We start from the raw sequence: 18,426 nt of genomic DNA, 5'->3' as shown, positions 1-18,426 counted from the left end.
TCTATCGCACACCAGAACTTGTCCTTCTCTTCATCGCTTCGACCAACCTGCGGAGCATATCCCGAGATGAAGTTCACCAAGAGCTTTTCAATCATCATTTTCACCATCATCAACCTATCACTCACTCTAGTCACACTCACCACACTGTCTACAAACTCCTCAGAAAACAGGACACCAACACCATTCACGCCCTCCAGGCACCCTTGCCACACAAACTTGTATTTCTGTCCCTGCCTACCCTTCACCATTCTCACACCACTTCCCTTCCATCTCGTCTCTTGCACACAACATATGTCCACTCTTCTTCTGACCAATACTTCCACCACTTCTCCTGATCTCCCTGTCATTGTCCCTACATTCCATGTCCCAAACCTCAGAAACCGATCTCCACTTCGGGCTGCACCCTGCCCATATGTAGTTGTAATAGTCATGGTTCTCTTTTTGAGGCAATGTTTTTATGGCCGGATGCCCTTCCTGACGCCAACCCTCTTAGTCGTCTCTTATGATACGGTGTACCTATTCTAACCAGGGTACACACTGGGAAACGTTTAAAACATGGAAATTCTGGGGTGGGGGGGGGGGGGGCGGCGTCGGCATCACGGCTGCGGTTTAAACATATTCCAACAATATCCAAACAGAACCATGAAAAACAATCCAGGAAAAGTCTCCAAGCGAGAATGTGGATTTGAGAAAGAAGGAGCAGAGGCGGAAGAAAAACGAGATAGTGGGCGTGGCACAAGCCGAGAGAGGTCGAGGAGGAGAGTGAACAAGCACGTGTCCGGGAGGAGAGAAAGAATCAATATAGAATTCTTTGTCTAGGGAGGTGAGGTGAGGGGGGGGGGGGGGGGGAAACAAAATAAAAGAAACAAGCAATACAGCGAAGGAAATAACCCAAAACGACAAAACACCGACGGGGGGAGGGAAGCCCCAAGTCACCAGGCCGCGCACGAGGTACGACCCAGAAGGCGATTAATTACACACAAGTTTGCACGAACCACAAACCAACACCAACTAGAAACACACAATAACACGTACACAGCAAAATAACCAGTGGAAATTTGACAAAGACAAGAATGGGAAAACACTCAAACTTCGATGCCGTGGAGAGCTCGAAGCACGCCTCACTCGCCCGAGGAACCGGAAGTCCATTCAGGGTTCATATGTATGCAAATTTAAAATTGTTTTGAATGCTTTTAAAGGAATAGTGTTTTTTACTCAATTTAGAATCCATTTAGAGAAAAGAGTAGGAGGGTGGGGGTGGGGGTAGGGGCGAGGATGTAGAAGCAGAAGGAAATTCAAGTAAAATGAGAATAGTTATGGAGTGATATATATATATATATATATATATATATATATATATATATATATATATATATATATATATATATATATATATATATATATATATAAACCTCCTCCATCCTCCAAACACAAACCTTGCCCCACACCCCAAAGCCTCAACTTACCACCATAAAGCCTCCTCCACTCCTATAGTGCTTTCAGAAATAATTCACACCCCATGACTTTTTCATATTTTATGTTACAGCCTGAATTTAAAATGGATCGAATAAAAAAACAAAAAAAAAACATTGTCACTGACCTAAACAAAATACACCATAATAACAAACTGAAAACAAATTTTTAGAAATCTTTACTAAAAAAAGAAAAAATGAATTACAAAAATATCTAATTCATAGTATTCAACGCCCTGAGTGAATCCTTCATAGAAGCACTATTGGCAGCAATTACAGCTTCGAATCTTCTTGGGTCCGTATCAGCTTTGCACGTCTGGATTTGGGGAGTTTCTCCCATTCTTCCTTGTAGATTTGCTCAATCTTTGTCAAGTTGGATGGGGAGTGTCAATGAACAGTAATCTTCAAGTCTTTCCACAGATTCGCAATGGGATTAAAATCTGGGCTTTGGCTGGGTCACTCAAGGACTTTCGATTTCTTGTTCTGAAGCCATTCCAGTGTTACTTTAGCTGTATGCTTGTGGCAGGGGCGTATCTACGGAAAATAGCACCTATGGCAAGCACTGAAATTGCACCCCTGTCCAAACATCTGACGCCCATCTTTTAGATAACTTTACCATAAAATCAGCTCAAAAATACAAGTCAAGCTCGTTAATCTTTTAATTAACAAATTATGGCACTACATGAAAATTACAACTGCACCTTCCTTGTTCACTGATGCGAATTGGTCTATGATGTACTCAGTTTTTCAGTTTCTTCTCTTTCTACACTCAGCAGAGCAAGATCACAGAGTCTGCCTTGACCCATGGAGGCTCTCAACTACGAAAGTATTAGTTTTAAACTTGCTGAATGATCTCACAGCTGGCGATGGAAACTGCGATGGTTAGCATTATCTGAATAGCAATGTGAAGATTGGGGAAGACGCTCTCATCTCCATACTGAACAATTAATTCGAGAAGCTCTTCAGGTCTTGATATTTTCATGTTGGCCCGACTTGATAGCAACATTCTGCAATCCAAAATTTATTCATATAGCTGTTGTCCAACATCAGAGCTGTACAATTCACCCAAACTTTTGCACTTCTTCTTTAGGTCGTTACTGTCAGCGCCATAACAGTCCCTCGACATCGAGAAGGAACCCAAACTTGGCGTCAGTGTCGTGCAAACGAGCGAACCTTTCATCCATTTCTCTGTGAAGATGGTCGAGTGTTCCCTTCATGACTCTTTCCATTTCCTCCTTGGCTGTTAACCCAGCGTCTCTCGAGTTCATCAGCCATTCGTTTCTTTTGTCTGACGTCTTTCAACTTCAATATTCCATTCTTGACAGAGACCGAGTCCTTCTGCGAGTGACTCACTGACCAACACTTCTTTCATCATCAAAATGATCTCGGAGGGCTTTCAAATCCAGGGCAGCATCGTGGAAGTTCATGCTACGATCCTGCAGCCTCTTGAATATGGTCAATGCGAATGAGTGCTTTGTTCCAAAATCCTAGCAAAATCAGAAAATCGTAACTCAACATGCTGTTATACAGCTGCCTTGCATCACTTCTTGTTTGACTGGTCTCGTTTTCATTGTCTATCATGTCTCGCATGATGTATCTCCGCATGAAGTATCTCAAGGTACTTGTTGATGGGCTTCACTGCTTCGGTCCTTGCACTCCACCTGGTTTCGGACTCCGACAACCACAGGCACGGCGTTTTTGAGTTTTTCCCAGTGCTGTGTTGAACGAGAGAACACGTAGAGAGAGAGCTTCGATGGTTCCAAAAAACGTGACCATCATTGTATCCTGCTTGGCTGCATGTACACCCACCAAGTTGAGTGAGTGATTGATTGTCACAATTTACAAACACTGCCAGGTTGTTTTTCTCACTTATTCTTTGATGAACACCACTTCTGTGTCCAGCCATCACAGCAGCGTTGTCATAGCACTGTGACCAACAATCTTGTAGCTCCATTTCGTCCTTCTCTAGCTGTTTCAAGATGTCTTCAACCAAGCTCTCAGCATCCTTCTGGCTTATCTGGATAAAACCAAGGAAGGACTCTCGAACAGACTGTTTTCCTCTCAAAACCAACTTCCACGTACCTCACTACTTCTGACATCTGCTCATGGTGTGCCTGATCAGGAGTCGAGTCGAACATGAGACCATAGTACGTACTTGGCTTTACGAATGCTTCTCAGTAAACTCTGGCGAACAGTGGATGGCATGTGGATGAATTCGTTCTCGACACCCGGTGAAAGATAAGACGTGGATCCAGGATGACTTTCCACACGAGTGAGGTGTTCTTTCATGACAGGGTCAAAGATGGCCAGTAGTTTCAGTAAGCCAAGGAAATTTCCCACATTGGAGTCATCGTCCAGCTGAAGTGACTCCGTGTCCTCGCAAAGCCAGGTTCTGAGTCGCAAGGAATTTTATGCAGTGAAGGATTCTCGTCAAGATATCATGCCACTTCTGCTTTTCCTTCTCAATATGTGACTGAAGTTCCACGTCAATAACAACTCTGTTTTCAGCTAAATTTCTTTCCATTTCTTTCCACTGTGTAAAGCACTCCCGATGATTCTTAGCATTTTCATGAACACTAATCCTTTAAAGTGCTTTCCACTGGTTGAATCCACTTTCCTGCTCCAATGAGGATTGATGGTCTGACCGGGAACGGGAATAGAGAAGACAACAGATACAAAATGCAGACTTTTTAGAAGGGGAATAGACCATAGACCAGCCATGAGTGAGTCACTTCCTCACCATGACCATTTCCCAATTACCTCTTGAACCAAGTTTTGTTTTGTGTTGAGCGGTTATTTGTTGCTAGGAAAGGCCCCTCTCTGTTCTGGAAATACTTCGAACCCAGCTTTATTATTTCTGTTCTCAACGCGTCAAGCAGGATTGCTTTTCCAGTATCCTTGTCGAACTTCAGAAGTCCAATGTCATGCTGTTCAATCACTTCTGGTATGACAGTTCGAGGCTCTTCGACACCATCCAATTCACTAGGTTCAGTGTCGTCGGGTCCAATCTCGTCAGGTAAAATCTCGTCAATAAAAACCACCACCACCATTACCACCACCATTACCACCACCACCACCACCACCACCATTACCACCACCACCGTCTTCCCCTCCTGTCATGTCCACGTTCTCTCTGGCAGCCTCACTTTTAATCTCGTCATACTCGGATTTATCTGACGACTTCCTCCTCGGCTCGACGCATTTGTACTTGATCCACCTTCGGATTCTAACAAACTTGTAGCAGGTGCGGGCGACTCCATGGAATGTGTCGAACAACTTGTTCCGGGCTTTTCAAAGAAGGGCATGAAGAACTTGCTCGACTTCTTGGCTTCCTCAGTCTCCAACTTTCGTCTCTTCCATCCTTCAGCTCCACTTTCCTTCTTCTTCGTGAAGAAACGTTTCATGGTCTTCTTACACAATGCTCTGAAATAAGGAAATGGCACTTTTAATAAGAACATTAAATTTCACAAACTTAGTTTGCGCAGGAGAATGGTCTTGCTGCCAGTTGGCACTGAGCAGTGGTACTGAGGTATGTAGTCATGTAGCTCCCAGAACTGTATTTTTACCTAATAATTTATATAAGTGGTTTAACAATCTAGCCATCCGAGTGCTTCTCACCCATGATAATCAAAGACAGATCATACATCTGAAGAAAATTCTTTTTTCACTATCTGAGGATGGCCTGTCTGACTATTAGAAACTACTCAGTGGCACCCCCCTTCAAGTGGCGCCCAGGGCATGTGCCATACCTACCATACCTTAGGTACGCCACTGGCTTGTGGCCATTGTCCTGTTGGAACGTAAATATTTGCTGCAGTCCAAGGTCTTTTGCACTCTGAAGCAGGTTCTCCAAGGATTTACCTTTATTTGGCTCCATTCATTGTTCACTCAATCCTCCTTACAAGTCTCGCAGTACCTGCCACTGAAGAGCCTCCCCATAGCATGATGCTGCTGCCACCATGCTTCATGGTAAGGATGGTGTTAGATGAGTGATGAGCTGTATTCAGTTTCCACTTTGCATTCAAGCCAAAGAGTTCAGGCCAAATAGCCAAAGAGACGTAGAGCTTTGCATTCAGGCCAAAGAGTTTCATTTTTGTCTCGTCAGACCACAGCATATTTTGTCTCATGCTCTTAGAGTCTCACGTGCCTTTATGCAAACTCCAGGCGTGCCATCATGTACCTTTTTCTCAGAAATGGCTTCCGTCTGGCCACTCTCCCATACAGCCTAGATTTGTGAAGTGCTGCAAAGACTATTGTCCTTCCGGCAGGTTCTCCCATCTCAGCCAAGGAACTGTCAGTATTCATTGGGTTCTTGGTCACCTCCCTGACCAAGGCCCTTGTCGAGTTGCTCAGTTTGGTCAGACGGCCAGCTCGAGGAAGAGTCTGGGTAGTTCCATATTATTTCCATTTCCTAATGTTGGAACTATGTGCTCTTGTGAACTTACATCACACTATAAATTATTTTATACCCTTCACCAGATCTATGCCTCCTCACAATTCCATCTTAAAGTTCTACGGACAGTTCCTGGTCGAGTTTCTCTTCTGACATGCACAGTCAACTGTGGAACCTTATATAGAAAGATATGTTTCTTTCTAAATCATGTCCAATCAATTGAATTTGCCACATGTGGACTCCAATAAACTTGCAGACATCTCAAGGATTATCAAAGGGAATTCGATACATCTAAGCTCGATCTGGAGTGTTATAGCAAAGGGGTTAAATACGAGGTACTTAGACGACATTTCTGTATTTCATTTTTAATTATTTTGTAAAAATTTCAAAAATAAAGAAAAAAAAGAAAGAAATCCACTGGCATTATGGGCGATGTATAAATCGGTGACCAAAAGTTAAAAATTATTTTTAAATTCTGGCTGTAACACCAAAATGTTAAAATGGTCAAGGGGTGTGAATACTTTCTGAAAGCACTACCTCCACCGGGCTGAACAGTTTAGATTTTGTGTTCCACAGATGGTATGATCCTGCATCTGGAACACCAAAATCAGCTTGTTCTTATGACCCACCCAACTCAGCCACCAACCTTCGGCCAAATCCATCCATAACTGAGATATTGTGCTCTGTATACTTTTTTGCCCCACCACTCAATGGCAAAGAATCACTTTTTTTAAATTCCAGTATCCAGATCCATATAGACACCAAAATCTAATCGATTCATCCTCGTCTCACACCCAACCTGTCCACCAGGTTTTGTCAGAATCCATCCATAACTTTTACAGATATCCTGCTCACACAGACAGACAAACAGACATACAAACAGGGATAAAAACAACTTTGATAGCGGTGTAAAAAAAGAAAAGAAAAAAAAAAGCTAAATGTATTCATTTGTGTTCACAATATTCTCATAGTTTGTTGATTTTTTTTGCCCTTTGACATTTTACTCAATTATTAATCTCCACATTGTTATAATAGTTTGGTGTCAAAAGCTTAACTATGACAATATGACATGGGCAGACAAAGCAGCAATTGCCAACCAAGTTTCCACTGCGTGATGGACGGGCTAATGACAAAAAGGTCAGTTATACTTTCAATTGCAAATGAATGGTTACCTGCAGAGAAGCATGCACACGTGTTCTCATGGAGGTCACGCAGAGGACAGGATCACAAAGGTAATTTGGCTTTGGACGTCTTGTGGTCCCGATGAACCACGATACACCTGCAGCAGCATTTAAAGGTACATGGTCTTGTTCAAGAACTTGAATCCCTTAAGCAATAATTGCATGCTGAGTGACTTTGGCTCTTCATGACATACCAATTGCATTTCAGTCACAATTTCCAAGATGACATGCACCAATTATTTCATTACAAGTGGTACCTCCAAATCCTGCAGTTTCCAGTAGCAGGGTACCGTGCATCCAGGGGCAGTCTTTGATTCTGGGGCCCTGGGCAAAAGTCAAGCATGGGGGCCCTCATTACCACCCCTCACCCCCCATTATTCCCAACAAAGAATAAAGCACCCAATTTTCAGAAAATTGTGGGCCCATTGATCCATTGGCCCAAATTTCCATTGGTCTTCACTGCCTTGTAGTATACTTGCCTGCTGTAGAGCTTGAGCAATAGCCCCAGATGTACTTGAGCATGGGGGGGGGGGGTGTGGAGATTTGGGGGATTACTACAAGTTCATTATATTTATTGCCGAATGATGCTACTATTATTATTGTCGTCAATATCATTATTAATATATGCTTTGTTACAATGTTATTAATTTTGTTATTTATTTTGTAATTTGAATGCCATGCCGTGGAAGGACCTATTGAGCTGCTCCATACACCTTAACGTGGCGCGCATTTAAAATATGGGGATTCTTCCAGATTATTTGTAGATAATTAGCCAAATCAACTCAGGAGATAACAATCATTTTGGTGCATCATATTCCACGACAGAAAGCTCCAGTAGAACTCCACAGAAAACATGCCTCACACACAGCAGTTTGCAATTTGACTTTACTCTATTCTCCAATATTCACCAAAAGAATACAGAAAACTTAGTTATTACTAAAAGAAAGAAAAATAACCACCTTTAGAGGCCATTTTCCCCCACAGAGCAAGGGTTGGCCTTTTTTGGGCACCTTGGTCTCCTTTTTGAAGCAATGTTTTATGGCCGGATGCCCTTCCTGCCACCAACCCTGCTATTCGCCTTTTGTGACACACAGGGAATTACCAGTGAGCTGGTACTCAATTTGCCGACCTCGGAAGGATGACAGGCTGAGTCAACCCCCCTGGCGTTAATTCAGCGATCGACCGGGATTCGAACCCAGGATCCTAGGATCCCAAGCCGGCACCCTAACCGCTAAGCCAACACCAGGCTTAGTTATTACTTAGTTATTACTTATTGTTACTATAAAAAGAAAATTATTATAATAGGAATTTAATGATTAGATTAATTTTACATCATTTCGAATGCATTGTATTGGGCCCGAAAAACAACTTGAGGTACTCTCGCTATAACGAGGAAAAAAAATATGAGGTTAGTAAGGCAGAAATGCTTTTTTACCTGTTAGCCCGAACGTGTTAGCTGCTGCTTCATTCTCGGTTTTACTTTTGAAGAAATTCGTACCTTTCTGTAAAGTTTCATGTAATTTCTTGGCATTTTTTTTTCTCCCCCTGTTTTTCTGCCCCTCATGGATAATTTTGTTTTATTGCCTCTGGTTAACTTTGCTGACGTAGGCCATACAATGACGTGCATAATTTTTGAAAAAGAAATAATTAAATTAAATGGCCGAGGAATAGCACTAGCTAGATTGATCACGTATCTGTGGGCGTCATTAAAAAGCACAACTTAGGAACGAGAGTGGAACAGCTCATTTGCGAAGGGAAGGTAGACATCTGGAACTAGTTCTTTAAATTTTCTGCTTTTGGGGAAAATTGAAATACAATTCATGAAAATCGTCACATTTTTCATTCCCTACACTGCGTGATGTAATTGGTGGATTCTTCAGTCGGTCATATAGTATATCACACCCACCGGCTGTCAGGGGCCCTCCAGCGCAGGGCCTTGGGCAATTAAGCAGGCTGCCCCATATACAAGACCACACCTGCATGCATCAACCGTATTTGCATACATAGAGGAATGGCTTCTGGATCACAAGTTAAATTAAATAAATATCGAATCAATATACCCTTGTAATCCATTATCATGTACTATATTGGGTCTCACCACAGCAGGTCTTGATACCACCATGTCCCCTTCCTCTATACACCACACACAATCATAAACCAACCCAATCTTTCTACGTTAAAGCTTTGTTCACCAACAAGCCTGTTGCACTCTTCTCCCAATTTTGCATCCGGTTGTGTCCATCGTTCTGCTCTTCCACTTCAAGGTCGTGCCACACGTCTCAACAACCCCATGTCCTCTTGCTTCCTTCCGCCCCAACTCTGCATCCTTTGTTCAGCTATTCCACGAATTACACCCACTTGTATATAAAGCACTTAAGTAGAACATGAGATATATTATGAATGGTTAATAAAAAAAATTAAGAAGCAGAGCATGTGTGGTATAAAAACTAAATTAGAAATAAAGATTTAAAACATTTGGAATAATAGTTGGAATGAGAGGCAAAAGGTGGGCTAGTACTGGTAGACAGGTGTATTAGGCCCAGTGCAGGAAACATTTATACTGCAGAAAAGTAAGTAGTAACAGTAACATTACTTCCCACTACCAATCCCTCATCCAGAAGTCGAAACAACTTTGCATTCTTGTTTCTGAATAGAAGGAGCAATCTAATAGGGGGAGGGCTGTCCTTCAGGATAGATGCAAAACTAGTCCTCTCATCCGCTGCCACATAAACTTCAAACCACAGCATCGTTCAAGGAATTGTATCAGTTTCACCTGTTTACCCATTCCCCATTCTCCACGACTCAATTCTGGGATCCCAAGGTCAAATCACTGATACAATATGTTGAGTGAAGCATCACATAAGCTGAACTAAACAGAAATAAGAGGGGGGGGGGGGGCAGTGGAGATAAAACAGATAAGGAACAAACCAACCAACAAAAACAGATAATGGAGAGGATGGGGGAAAGAAAATCCCAATAACCTGGCAAAGGAGAGTGCTTGGAAGTGGGGTCATTTGGGGATAAAGGTGTTCACGAATATTGGTGGGGATAATTGTGAGCAGCCATCTTGAAACCTTGGAGGGAAGAATGGGACCGATATATATTCCAAGTGTTGGTCCAGCCCATAATTTTGTCGATGTCTGCAGAGGGAAGAGAGTGCTGTCTGCTTGTCTGACGGATGAGAGATAGGGTGGAATCAACAGCTTTTAAAGCCCATGTCGGTTGACCAATGCTGCGGGTAGCAGCTGCCATTACTTTCAGCAGTGGCCAGAACTTCGGCTTCCACAGATTGCAACTAGAGCTGGAAGTAGTTCCACAAAAACAACTTCGTTTTTGGGGAGAGGAGGGTGAGTGGGGACCAAAGGCAGTTGTGGGGTGGCGAATGAACAAACACCAACAGCACCACCTTTTGGCGAGACGCTCTCACAGCAACTACACACACCACACACCTAATGGTTAGGGCGGCGGGCTTGGGATCCTAAGGTCCAGAGTTCGAATCCCGTTCAGCTGTTGAATTCATACCAGGTGGGGTTGATTCAGCCTGTCATCCTTCTGATGTTGGTGAAATGAGTACCAGGGTACTTGGTCCTTTCTCAAGGATGTCGGTGGCAGGATTTGCACTCCGACCGCCGTAAAAACAGCTCATTCCGTAGCACACAGTGGTGTGTGTTGGGGTGGTCCTGAGGAGTCGGCCAAGGATGCAGCCAACCTAATTCCAGTTATAACCCACATGTTTCTGCTGCCATGACCTACACAACGCATTAAGGGAGCATTTAAATATACATGCAGATTGGCCATAATATTAAAGGGGGAAGACTTGACAAATGAGAAAATAGCAAAAGGAGGAAAGCGGATGAGAAAGGAGAGGGTTGGGAAAACAAAGGGGCGATGTACGAGAGAAATGTAGCAGGGTGGGTCAAAAGTTCCACCATTTTCAACTTGTACAAGATATATCAAATGCCTTGCCACACCCTCCACCCCACCCCTAGAGGACCTTGCGAGAGACGATGGACAAACAGTATATGAAATGCAAATCTTAGATTCAAACCGTTCAGGAATAGCAAACGGCCAATGAATCAATCAAACAAATATATATAAATTTTTCCCCTTTCTCCAATCTACAAATGTCATCCACACTTGTAGGTGGGTCAATGAACTGCATTTCACAAAAACAAACAGAAGCTAATCTCAAAGATGAACTTTGACCTGCTTATGGAGAGTACCTGAGGATACGTACCATGGGAGGAAGCAGAGGGGCATTTACGGTTTATCGGCAATCGCCAGGCCCAGCTTGCACTCTTGGCCACCTGCATCACCAAGGAAACAGAGGAAAAACATCCAGCCTGGGCCTCCATTGTACAAAAACAGGCCATAATGATACACAAACAAACACCAATGCTGTCGTTTTAAAGTTCATCATTTTCTTTAAACAAGGCTTTTTGGATAAACAATGCTGACCTAGAGCTTTGCCAAAAGCCATGAAATATTAACAGAGCTGGCAAGGTGGGCCTTTCATTAGTTTGTCAAATGGTTCTACTCACACAACCAACAAGTGGCTATCCACATATTACATAAGCAAAAATTGGGAAAACCTGGAGAATCTATCCCTCGTGCCATCACCCAACTTCTCTCTATGTATACTGAAACGCAAAAGAAACTTACCACCTTTGAAACCTTTAAATATCAACAATAACACTGCGTGTAGTAAATGTGTGAACTTATTTGTGGACAATAATGTCCTCACTGTCAGACAAAACGGTCACGGATGGTCACTTGAACCTTCAATGGTCACTTCATAGCACAGCTGTTGAACAGCCGTTTTGACTGTCAGTGATTAGCCAAGGGGTATGGGATGATTTTAATGAGCTGCACGTGATGTCTTGATATTGGCTTTAAAAAGGCCAGTGCAAAATGGGCATTTCAATCAACATGCCACGATTGTCAAGGGATCAACGGCAGCGTGCCCTGGGCATGCTGCAAGGCGGACAGCTACCGTGAGGTGGCACGTCGCCTTGGCTGTTCACACCAGACAATATCGGCCCTGGTGGACAGAGACACCCTCCACAACTCTGCAGATGACAGACCTCGATCAGGGAAGCCAAGAGTCACCACTGCAAGGCAGGACAGGCAGATGGTCCATAGTCACCTGCGGGATCGATTCCGTCCAGCATCCCGCACTGCGGCAGAAACTCCGGGGTGTGCAAACCCATGGATCTCCAATGATACTGCACGAAGACGACTGCATGACTATGGTCTGACTGCCAGAAGACCATACAGAGGCCCCGTGATGACGGCTGCCCATCGCCGCAACCGACAGATGGTGCCAGCAGCATCAGCCTGTCCTGCCTTGGTGGTGACTCTTGGCCTCCCTGATCGAGGTCTGTCATCTGCAGAGTTGTGGAGGGTGTCTGTCCACCAGGGCCGATATAGTCTGGTGTGAACAGCCAAGGCGACATGCCACCTCACGGTAGCTGTCCGCCTTGCAGCATGCCCAGGGTACGCTGCCGTTGATCCCTTGACAATCGTGGCATGTCGATTGAAATGCCCATTTTGCACTGGCCTTTTTAAAGCCAATATCAAGACATCACGTGCAGCTCATTAAAATCATCCCATACCCCTTGGCTAATCACTGACAGTCAAAACGGCTGTTCAACAGCTGTGCTATGAAGTGACCATTGAAGTTTCAAGTGACCATCCGTGACCGTTTTGTCTGACAGTGAGGACACTATTGTCCACAAATAAGTTCACACATTTACTACACGGTGTTATTGTTGATATTTAAAGGTTTCAAAGGTGGTAAGTTTCTTTTGCGTTTCAGTATAGATCATGGTCCCGAACTGAATGCACAGGGCGAGTCAAAAAGCATCCTCAATATATTTTTATTTAAATAATATAACTACAATCGAGCATGTACAAGAGCATCATTTTCCCACATAGTCCCTCTCCTTTTCAACTCACTTAGTCCATCGGTTCACAATCTTCTGTGAGCCCTCAGAAAAGAAAATTTTTTTTGGCTGAGTGACGATCGACACATGCACCGTTCCTTTCACTCGTTGGTCACTGGCAAAGTGGTGGCCTCTTAAAGGGTCTGAGTGGCCCAAACAGGTGAATGACCGAAGGGGCCAGGTCAGGACTGTACGGAGGATGCTCAAACACCTCAAACTTCAATTGCCGGAGGGTTTCCGTGGTAGATCAGATCCAGTATCATGGCACGGACTAGTTCAATGTTTTCTTCTGTTGTGAACATGGATGGGCGTCCAGATCGTTCATCATCGGTGCCACGTGTGCGACCGTTGTTGAACATGGTAATCCAATTATACACACTCCACTGAGGTAAAGCACTGTTTCCGTATTCTGCTGAAAGTCTGCAATGGATTTCTGCCCCAGGTGCACCTTCAGCACATAAAAAAACATCACTGCACGCTCCTCTTCTTCGGTGCAAATGGACAGCGGAACGATCATGTTAACTCCCTTACAACTGGTGACCACTCAAGGTTTAAACTGCTTCACAACGGCACAGACAGTTCCTGCTTGTACGTGCAAGTACAATAAACTATGTAGTCAACACAACATAGTTTTCAATAAATAATTCCAGATATGTTTTGACTCACCATCATACATGAAAGTAAAGGCGGATCTTGAGAAACCATTTTTCAGCATCCCCTACATTCCAAAACCACTGTGGTTGCAAATACTCATACAACCACATCCAAGCTTGTACCTTTACATCCTAAATCAATATCAACCTATGTGGATAGTGGAGTGCTACAATATTTGGGGACAGACTAGCTGAGAGGTAGCGATTTATTTTGTTTATCAATATGCCTTCAAGTAGAAATAGCCTGGTGTTGGCTGAGCGGTTAGGGTGCCGGCTTGGGATCCCAGGATCCTGGGTTCGAATCCCGGTCGATCGCTGAATTAACACCAGGGGGGTTGACTCAGCCCGTCATCCTTCCGAGGTCGGAAATTTGAGCACCAGTTCACTGGTAATTCCCTGTGTCGCAAGAGGCGACTAACAGGGCTGGTGGCAGGAAGGGCATCCGGTCCATAAAACATTGCTTCAAAAAGGGGACCACGGTGCCCAAAAAAGGCCAACCCCTGGTGAAGAAAAGAAGTGGAGAGAGTGGCATTTCTCCAAAAGAATGCACTCACTAGGAGGGATGGGGTTAACTGGACTCTTTTCTACAATTGATGTTTAGCCCCTTTTAAACAACAGGACTGAGCAGATAGAGGGCCGAAAACCAAATTCTTGTCACAATCACCATTGTTTTTACTTTAGGACAAAGTAAATAAATAAACCCTGAAAAAAAAAAAAAAAAAAAAAAAAAAATAACGCAATGCCTGAACATTCCTAAAGAAAGAAAAAATTCATGGGAATAGTTTTTTTGTTGTTGTTGTTGTTGTTGTTGTATATAAGATCGAGGCTCGTGTAAGAGCTAACATCAATCACAAAAAAAAGGACAAAACATACAATAAAGGGAGCAGGAGACAAGATGGGGAGAGAGGGAAGCACAGAAGTACAACAGCAGAGAACAGGGACATCGGAAGATCTGTGGGAGGGAGAGGGCTTGGGGGGAGGAGGAACGGGTAGGCGGTGGGGGAGGGGAGGGGTGGGGTGGGAGAGGTATAAAACACATGGACTCTGCTAGAACTTCCAGGAAAGAAGTCAGCAATTCAAAAAAAGTGGATCTGGGGGTGAATTAATGGGGGTAGAAGAGATCAAGGTTTTGGATGAGGGAAGAGAAGATGGTGGTGAACAGCTGTTTTAAAGACCCGGAGGGAAGAATTGGATCAAAGAGTGTGGAAGTCAGCTCCACGGGTGGGCAAAGAGCAATACATGAGTGGAGGTGAGCAGTGGTTCTGGATTTAGGCTGTTTCACTGAAACAGTGGACGAAATGAACATCGATTTAAGGAATGCTAACCTCTATATCTCTGGAAATTTTTACAAATACCTTTCAAAGATTTCTGGCATGGCTGAGCAAACCTTGGTGCAAAGTTCGTGTTTGCCCTGGAAAATAGTTGGCTTGTTGAAGTTTTGCAGGAGCAATGACCGAGAAACGTTATACACTAACCACCCCAGCTCACCCCAACCCAACCACCAAGGACTTACATTTTAACCACTGGGATGGTGGAGGGGCGAGAGGAGGTGGTCATCTTTTGTACTTCATAAAGCATACAATTCACTTTGAAACTTTAGAGAATTTGCAATTAAACTTGTGTATTGAAAATAACCAGAGCTCAATCCAGGATTCCAAAAGGTAGGGAGGGGAAGATATGTATCGGATCTCAAAGCGTTTAACATTTGCACAAAAAAATTTAGCCAGATAGTTGTTTATTTCACTGTATGCACGCAAGAGGTGAGAAGACCAAACTGTATTTGTTCCTCCCACATTCCAATACAAAATAACTTTTATACTACATATCCATTTTTAAAACTAGAGTTCACAGATCACCTTACACCGCAGTCTTGAAAAACAAGAACATTGGTGGGGTCTGCGAGTGGCAAGCTTGATTGGCTGTAATGACGTAAAATACCGTAACATTTTGTGCAAATACTGCTAAACGGAAGGGTTTTGAAAGTGCCATAAAGGTGATCACCTCCGCCACCAAAGGTGGATGGCGGTTACGTTTTCACCCGTCTGTCTGTCTGTGAACAAAATATCTCAAAAAGTTGTGGACGGATTCGGACGAAATTTGGAAGAGATGTAGCGGATGTGACGAGGACGAAATGATCAGATTTTGGTGAAGATCCGGATCCGGCTACTAGAATTTTCAAAGTGATTTTTCACCATTGGGAGATTGGGCCAAAAACGATACAAATGATATCTCAAAACGTTATGGACAGATTTGGACGAAACATGGTGGACAGGTTTGGGTGTCTGACAAGGACGATTCGATTTTTGTGAAGATCTGAATATGGATTCGGATATGAGAGTTATTCAATTTTAAAGTAGTTCTTCACCATGAGGGATCGGGTGAAAAGTGATGTACAACATGATATTTTAAAAAGTTACGACTAAACAAGGTGAATAAGTTGGTTAAGTGGCAAGAACGAGCCGATTAGATTTTGGTTCATGCCCGAATCGAGATCCGGCCTATCATGGGGATACAAAACAAACTGTTCAGCCTGGTGGAGGTATGCGCTCTACCAAGTGCCATTCTGGTTTATGTTCTGCAATGCTCACATATATAATCCAATCGAATTAAAATGGGGATTTTGAAGGTTGTAGAAAAAGTTAATTTGAAAGTCTAAAATATAGCAAATTTGAAAGTACCCCCACCTTGCACTCTACCCCCAGAGGAGCTTACGAGAGACAATTGAAAAATCGTGTATGAAATGTCTTCCCTTTATAATCACACCACCTTACATGATAGCGTATTTGACACCACCCTATCTAACACGTCACACTTTGATTCATGTCCTTTATGACATCGCTAAAATCAGCACGATAGATTTTTGGAATGATTTTCCATTTTGACTGCCAGCATCCTTTCTGCTCATGAGATCAGGACAGATTCAGAGCCAACGTACTGCTAAACTACAGGTTCATTTTCCGATTAGTGTTCAAAATATAACATTTGATCAAAACAAAGTAGTTTCTCGATCTTGAAGTTTGACAGGACAGAGAGACAACAAATTGCTTAACACCACTTTTCGCTTAGCGTGGTAATAAATAAACCAGAACAATGCAACCGTGTTGCCAATATGCCTCTGCATAGTCCCACAACAGGTAGATGCCATCGTTCACCGTCCTAAAAATAAACAAGTTTGATTTAAATCCTCAGCTGTTCTCAAGTATCACATTTTCACCAGCCATGACAGGTTTCACATTGATCGGTGACGCGGTTTCAGAGAAGGGATTTAATATATCAGCTTTCAAGCCAATATGGCTGCCATACCACATGACATACGACCTTAAAAAAAAAAAGAAGTACATTCTGCATATGTATGGGTAGGGAATCACGTTTGTGAAGTTTCGTGTTTATCAGATAAGGTTTGTTTTTCTATCCAAGATGGGCTGCCAAACCACGTGACCTACAACATTATTTTCAAGCAAACTAAATGCAACAATGGTTTTTTTTATGACATTTGTAAATCAATAGGGCAAGCGGTTTCAGGGGTATAAAAATAAATTCTCTTTTTAAAGGCCATTTTCCCTGCTAGAGCAGGGGTTAGCCTGGCCGGCCCCATGACAATCATGGTTCCCTTTTTGAGGCAATGTCTTTATGGCCGGATGCCCTTCCTGACGCCATTCCTTAGTCGCCTCTTATGATGTGCAGGGATAGTGTACCTATTCTAAACCGGGGTACACAACTGCACATTCATCCCAGCAAGCTGGTACTCAATTTGCTGACCTCGGAAGGATGACAGGCTGAGTCAACCCCCCTGGTGTTAATGCAACGATCGACTGGGATTTGAACTCAGGATCCGAGGATCCCAAGCAGGCACCCTAACCGGTTTCAGAGATGCAATTATTTCACATTTTCCTTCAATCCAATATGACTGCCAAACCATGTGACCTATGACGTCATAAATTAAATATTTCAATACAAATTGGTCATAGATCATGTGCATGCAATTTCAGATTTTTAGGATAAGGAATTCGATAAAAAAAAGATTTTTGGCTGGTATACCACTTCACCTATCATATAATTATCATGCTTTTGTTCCCCATTGGGAGTACTTGACAATGTGCAAAGTTTCAAATTTTTCCATTCAGTTGTTTCCAAGAAGCAACTTTTTAATTATTTGTTTAATCAAAGATGGCGGCCATACCACGTGACCTAGGACATCACAATGATCATAAAAGCATTCTGCATGGGTGTCACTCCTACCCTGAAAGTTTTGTCTCAATCGGACATATGGTTGCTGAGAAAAGCGAGGTTTAGCCCGAAAACAATGCCTTCGGCCACCTTCGGGGGCGGAGGCATAAAAAAGGTATGCCTCCGCGACGAAGGTATTACGTTTTCGGGTTGTCCGTCCGCGATATAGTCAGGGCTCTTAGGGATATTTTGGTTCAAATTCTTCCAAAAGCATCAAATTTGGCACAGATGTTGCCCATGCCATACTCTTTCGATTTTTGACGGGCGCCAAGGGCGGTATGATCCGGGGACCATACCGGTCCATCCCGCCATGTCACCTGACCTATGACGTCATAATTAGGATATGCATCCAATCACATGGCGTACTATAAGTGGTCAAAGTTCAAAATGAAATCGAAAAATGAAGGCAGGGATCCATTTTTAAGGTTTTCATAAAATCCAATATGGCCGCCAGGTCACATGACCTATGACGTCATATTTATGACATGTATACAATCAGTTATACATGAACCCGGATCATGATCGCACAAAAATTACACAAGGATATGGCATACA

At 43.2% G+C, this 18,426-nt stretch overlaps 1 protein-coding gene across 9 annotated transcripts in view; it reads right to left on the bottom strand.

Annotated features, from left to right (window-relative positions):
- LOC137413140 (uncharacterized) overlaps positions 1-18,426 on the bottom strand; it is a 41,481-nt gene that overhangs the window by 5,489 nt on the left and 17,566 nt on the right. For 5 of the 9 annotated variants that reach the window (XM_078769878.1, XM_078769879.1, XM_078769880.1 and 2 more), the window contains 2 exons: positions 11,284-11,353; positions 7,038-7,144 (listed from right to left, as the gene is read on the bottom strand). In XM_078769878.1, coding sequence (XP_078626004.1) covers positions 7,038-7,144; positions 11,284-11,353 — 177 coding nt within the window. Of the gene's footprint in view, positions 1-7,037; positions 7,145-7,303; positions 7,371-8,952; positions 10,796-11,283; positions 11,354-18,426 lie in introns of all 9 variants that reach the window. The other 4 variants (XR_013621811.1, XR_013621810.1, XR_013621812.1 and 1 more) reach the window with 4 other exon arrangements.

The sequence above is a fragment of the Myxine glutinosa genome, chromosome 1 (genome assembly GCF_964187855.1).
Source record: "Myxine glutinosa chromosome 1, kmMyxGlut1.1, whole genome shotgun sequence".
Lineage (NCBI taxonomy): Eukaryota > Metazoa > Chordata > Myxini > Myxiniformes > Myxinidae > Myxine > Myxine glutinosa.
Note: the sequence above shows the minus strand (reverse complement) of the source record. Positions and strands in the feature narration are given on the sequence as shown.